This window comes from Colletotrichum acutatum (assembly GCF_030867785.1).
Source record: "Colletotrichum acutatum strain CBS 112980 chromosome Unknown BDZ83scaffold_264, whole genome shotgun sequence".
In the NCBI taxonomy this organism is placed as follows: domain Eukaryota; kingdom Fungi; phylum Ascomycota; class Sordariomycetes; order Glomerellales; family Glomerellaceae; genus Colletotrichum; species Colletotrichum acutatum.
This window is the reverse complement of record NW_026849258.1, coordinates 9,793-16,232: the sequence shown is the minus strand read 5'-3', so window position 1 is coordinate 16,232 and position 6,440 is coordinate 9,793. Positions and strand designations below refer to the sequence as shown.

General features: G+C 40.3%; 1 protein-coding gene across 1 annotated transcript; it reads left to right on the top strand.

The window, feature by feature from the left end:
* Nucleotides 1-5,328: 5,328 nt before the first annotated feature.
* Nucleotides 5,329-5,951, top strand: BDZ83DRAFT_224922 (uncharacterized protein). Its single transcript, XM_060501765.1, has 2 exons — nucleotides 5,329-5,489; nucleotides 5,549-5,951. Coding segments are annotated over exons 1-2 (318 nt in total). The 5' UTR covers nucleotides 5,329-5,488; the 3' UTR covers nucleotides 5,866-5,951.
* The last annotated feature ends 489 nt before the right edge of the window (nucleotides 5,952-6,440 follow it).

Genomic DNA, 6,440 nt, shown 5'->3' with positions numbered 1-6,440 from the left:
ACCCCTTAAATAGATAAAATAGTAGCCCGAACGGTAATATAACCTTTTTAATACTTAAAATAGTATATTATACTGTATTAAGCTATCGGCTACTTTAAGAACTATTAAAAAATATATATAGGACTTTAGGGGGCCGGTCTTAGGTTAAGTAATATCTATAACGGGTGTTTACTTTTAACGACTACTAATTAATAATAATATAGTATTATCTAAGAACGTTAGGGAAGGAATATACTCGGGCAGTCTAGGTATCGTATATATAAATATCGGCTTTTAAAAGGGACCTTATAATATACTCGCTATTCTATTTTATAAACGATGTAGAAATATTAATATATTATACTCGTTACTAAACATTAATTACTTAAATAAAGGCGCCTAGCTAATAAACTTCGACACTCCTATCTTCTCGAATATTAAACCTTTAATACTTTTCTAATGTTTAACCTAAAATACTAATTAATTTTAATAATATTTTATTTTACTTAGTTTTAGTGTAAACTATGTATCTACCGATAACTAGAAGTACGGTTAAATAGACTATCGGTCCTTCTGATTTAATAGTAAAAAGAACTATAATACCTCTTTTAAGTAATATAACGACTATATTTAATTAAAATAAAGGTTATAATAATAGAAACTTAATTGCGTCCTATTAATCCTTCTTAAAAGGGAATATTAAGGGCAAATTTAATTTAAAAAATAGGACGTATTTACGGATTAACCGCTACCTAGTATTAAGTAATATAGGCTATAGCTTAGTTAAAGAGTTTATAATAGTAGACTTAAAGATACATAAAAATCTATTTAAAATAGTAGCTTAGTTTACTAACTATTTACTAGTTTTAGTACCTTTGTTATTACCCGGGGTATTCGCTACGGTAATATTTCCCTTGTATTAAAATCTAAGTTTTAAAAATATAAATAATATAGCTAACCCGGCTATCCCTTAAAAATCGACTAAGAATATATTGACTATTAAATTAGAGGCCCTTATCCTAGATAGCACTCCGCCCTATACCGAATAGCTACCTCGAAAAAGTTAAATAGCTAATAATAACTTTACGACCTAGTTACTATATTAAAAAGTCGTACTATTTAATATAATAGAAGTTAATAAGGCCTTAGAATCCTTAAAAGGGCCTATTAAAAAGTCTAATATAATATAAAGCCCAGCGTTAACTAAAACTAAACTACTATACTTTAATTTAGTATCCCTAAACTAAAAAATATTATACTATATTAAAATTTCTATATACTAACCTCTTTTTAAATAAAAAACGCCTAATCCGTAGCCGAACCCTAAGGCTAACGTAATTAGCCCTAGCTTAACTAACCGAAGCGGGCTACTATTTATAAAAACGGCGTTTTATTCTAGTAACTATATACCTTTACTAAACGAAATATACGTATATACTAAAATAATAATATTAAATACTCCTCTTATATACTTATTTCGAATCTATTACTAAGCTCGCAAATTATAACTACTAGCGGGCATTTATACTAAAATCGATTCGGACCCGGAATATAATAATAAGGGTAGGGCCTATAGAACTATTAATATATATATCGTAAACTAAGCTAACCCTAATAAGATCTAGTAAGAGCTCTAAGGCTATAAAGAGAATTCCGACTAATACGGTTAGCTAAAACCTAAATATTATAAAAGAAATTCTTAAAAAACTATTTGTATTAGTAGGGCTCTAAGACTATAGAATATATTATTATAGCTAGTATTAAAGCTAAAATAAAAGTTAAAGCGGGCTACGAATTAATTAAAAATATGCAAAATCCTAACCCTACCGGTCTTTTTTACTTTTATTAATAATAAAATAGACCCTAGATCCCTCTTTAAGCTATTTTATAAATAACGTCTTAGAAAATTAGTCCTAAAGTACGTTAAAAAGGAATTTATTACGATATTTTAATTAAAATAGTAATAGCCGTCTATAGAACTATAAATAATGTATTAATATCCTTTAATTAGTCAGCCTTTAAGTTCTTTATTAAAAAGACGAGAGTCTATAAAGCGATTTACTAAGTTAAGAGGCCCGTTTTTAAAGTAAGAGAATAAACTCTTAATTTAATTAAAAGGACGTAGCCTTTTATAGAGGGAGATTTATAATAGTTTTTCGAGTTCCTTTCCGGGCCGGTCCCTCGGGACGTTATAAATCCACTTCTCTATTAAATTAAAGATAACGAAATAAAAGGGCTTAGTAAAGTACGATAAATACGTATAGATAGGTCGATAGATTAAGAGAATGGTAATGGACTTGGACATATATATAGAGATCTATAGGTTTCCAACAGCCAAATGTGGCCGCCAGACTAGGCCCTGCCATAGCTCACCCATTTGCACTATAATCTACGGGCGCTACACTGCCTAGCGAGCCGATTCCTCGATCCATCCTCTCTCAAAGCTAGATAGATCATCACAACTTTCTCGATCATCCCCTCCTAACTGCCGCTCCACTTCCCACTGTACTAAAGCACCGACGTATTAACGTGGACACTTACGATTCCGATACATTATTCGCTACCGAGGTTAAAAGCGACGGCTACGACGATAACGACGTCTTCGATAAGAAAGATTAAAAAAGTAACTCGAGCACCGACGTAACTAATATCGACGATATCTATAATAACAATATAGATATCGAAGACTAAAACAAGCTCTTTAATAGCGATACCTAGTTATTAAGTATTAGCGACGCAAGGTCGAGGTGTTTAACGAGGACCCCTTTGCTTATTAGGATTATAGCCCTAGGACGACGGTATTTATCGATACTATAGAGAATCAGTAGCGACAGTACGTATTCGTAGACTCGTTACGTTCTTTAACCTATTAATATAACTCACCTACAGGTTCCGTAGTGTTCTTTAGCGCAATTTACAAAACTGCTCTATAAAGATCTTACTCGGCCTTATATATAATTACCTCGACTAGGTTATAAGTTAGAAAGTCGGTAAGAACGGCAAGAGGAACGCGGGATTAAAGAGCTCTGTGAGCGCATACTAAAAGGTCTTTCGACTCGTTTTCGAGAGAGTTATAAGTAAAAAGATTAGAAGCTAAACCGTAGTATATATAGAGCAGGTTTCTTTTATAGCGATACTAGCACTCTTACTAAGTCCTCTAAGTTTAACGAGATTTAGGGAAAAAACACCGTTTAAGTAAGTAGCGGCGAGCTAACCGTTATATAATGATCGGCGATCTTAAGTAGTAGATTAAAAAGACGCTAAGCACGATAAAGAAGTTATTTAAGCTTAGAGAGCTGCGCATCCTCGCCGTGCTCTTTTTCCTCCTGCTTGCTCCGGTCGGTTTTCGCTCGGTGGCGACTTTGAACCTGCGGTTCAAAAACCGCACAGCTCTGTTTTTTCCAGGCCGGGGAGTCTTCGTTGAGTCGTCTGAGGACACGAAGGTCTTCCGTGGGAAATGGCTCTCGCCCAGCAGGCGCTAGGCGAAGCCCCCCCACCCTGTTGGTTATGTCGACGTTGTTTGTTGTTTGCTGCACGAATGTACCATCCCCTGTTCGCTGACGAGGGGCTTGGGAGCCCGTAGGCGCTCGACTTTTTGGGGACTTTTCCTTTTCCCGAGAAGTTTGGACTCCATATGTTCGATGAACTCTCGCGTGCGCGCAAACTATCTTTAGATTAAGTCTCAACTATAGGATATGGCAGATTTCAGTTCATTTGGTAAGAGGACTCTGGGTGGCAGCGTGCCTTGGCCAAATCGCGATCCAACCCCGAGGCATTGACTTTCTGGACGAAAGTGATCTTATTACCTGTCAACCTAGTAAACCTTGTGGAAGGAATCATACGGTTGAGAGCCTCAAAGCTTTTATGGCTAGCCGATCTTGGCAAGCATGCGATAGGCACGGTCACAATATTGGATCTTCCTCAATAGACTCTTGGTAGTCTTATAGATGCAATAAGATCTTGTAGTTGCGAGACTTTGTCTGCTAAGCGCTATGAGAAACCTTGGCTGATGGCTGGGAGTGTGATCAAGTTTGCGGTCATGCCGAAGGGAGAGTTTTCGTAGCTCGCGAACTCCGGCTACTGGAGACAGCAGGTAATGGTGCCCGGCATAAGTCGCCGGTCTCCCTGGAAATTTCTGCCGATTAGTCTGTCGATTAGTCTGGAGCCAGAAATGCAGGTAAAAATCGAGCCCAAATATCGAGCCCAAATTTCTTTCGGAAGGGTTCTGGTGATATCCCTATCACAGGGATTTCGGTTCGAACCGCGGGTCAACGAAGAGGTCAATTGACCTATATTAACTTCTGCGTAAGGGTGTAAAAGGGAGGTTCCAACCGTAGGTTGGGCAGGCCGCGATTATTGTATGTATGGGTGTAAGTGACCCCTGCGCGGGCGCCCTGACCTCGAGGTCGAATTGGACTTCCAATCCGACAGCTTTGCCTCAGATACAGAATGATGGAATGAGGCTAAAGCCGAATTCGAGTGCTAATATACCTCCAAAGAAAGGAGGGAGCAACTTTGGTCGAGAGTATCTAATACCTATATCTCATGGAATCCTGCAAAATCATTCTTGCAACTAGCGACTATCGTCACAGCCTCATGTGATAGCTTCAACCCCTCCAGCTGTCTTGACCGCATGGGACCTGTCGTACTTTCTCGGAGAAAAGAGCGCGTCCGATTCTGATGACGGGTCGCGACGCGTAAACGTTGTCAAAGAGATAATCATTTTTGCCATAAACACACATAGGCCGGATGCACAGATCAACCAGCAACGAAACAACACACAACCTATATCAACACACTAACCGACGACACCCCACGCACCCTCGTGCCATCGACAACAAGGCTGGCCTCGGCCGCCGGCGATAGGACGCCGAATACTTTGGGAAACAAGCTCGAGATGGACTGCTACGAGCCCCACAAGCAAGCGCAGTGATGATAAGTAGTGACAAAGACGACATAGAGATTGATGATGCTCTTATGGGCTTCTGGGAGGCAGGGATATGGACGAAGGTGGAGACCATGTAAACAATCATACGAGCCCTGGAAAAGCTTAGCCGGGGCGTAATAAATCATGTATGTATGTATAGTAATATGTGTTGATTAACATTTTGAAGTTTGGGGCGAAGCGTCCACTATTTGACACTCGCAAAATATAGGGCGGTTGTGACCTTCGCAAAAGCTTCCTCAGTGGAGAGCCACAGACCAGGCTGCAGTCATTCCGCAGCTAACTCGCCGCGAGGCGTTGAGTGGAGATATTCTCCACCGGGTGTGTCAATCAAACCGGAACTGATATTAGCTGGGATATCCTACGGCATTATCGGAAGTAACTATGTAGAGACAGGTCGGTGCGCAACTCTATTTTCAATCGCAGCAAGTAATCATCAGCACATCGTCCCGGGACTGTCCTCTGTTCGTCCCACCACATCTTTATAACTAGCGATTCCGTCCGAGCCATAGCTCGATTCTTTTTAAACAACTCCTCAATTGTCGTCCAACACTGACCGTAAACAGTAAGCTTTCATTCAACCACTTGCCTCACGTAACCGCAGTCAAACTTCACTTGACTTAGTGCAACTTATCAACCTCCTTGTCCTTCTTCCTGCGCTCGTCTCCGCAGCCCATGGAGACCCCCGGAGAATGAGTTACTCTGGAAGCTGCATCATTGCCAAAGACGGAACGTGGTCACCAAAGTGCACGACGGCCTACGTCGAGGCGGCACTCGGATCACAGTGCAAAGAGCTCGGTGGTGCCTTGAGTAACATCAACTTTCAAACCACCGTTACGCAGATCAACTACCGTTGCAACTGCGTACACGGAAACACCAAGGACTTCACTTACAATGACGGCGTATTTGAGGCAAAGGCTGTGATTGGAGATAAGTGCTGAGGTAGCACGTCATCCAGGGTAAAACAATTAGCACACATACCAGAGAACCCAATTGCAAAACTCTTCTACATATTACAAGACTGCTTTTTGTCTTTCCTTGTTCTTCACGTACACTATTCCGCTCGCTCAAGGACGAACTTTCGCGATGATTCATTGGAAATTCACATTGTGATTCTTTCATGCAAATCAAAATGTTCTCATCAACTCTATGCAAACACGAGCTAACATCCAGCCCATTTCTTTGTTACGACTCGTACGCAAGGGCAACAGTTGACCGACCCACTTGGATGTCGGTGTTACGCCCGCTGCAGTTGATTTGGTTTGTTTGATTCCTACTCGGTTTTGGCTCCCAATAGGTTCACGGGTCCGTACACTAACAGGTCTCCCATTAATCAGCAACATCCACTGTATTTTAGCTTCTCAGCAGGGGCTAGAGCGGTGTCGTTAGGGACAAGATTTTACACTCCTTATATAGCCTTCTAAATTGCATTTACTACATATAGGTAGTCGTTTCCCCCCCTTACCTTCCAACCTATCTAAAGGCCCATAATAAGGCTCATTTCGAGGGCCTCGAA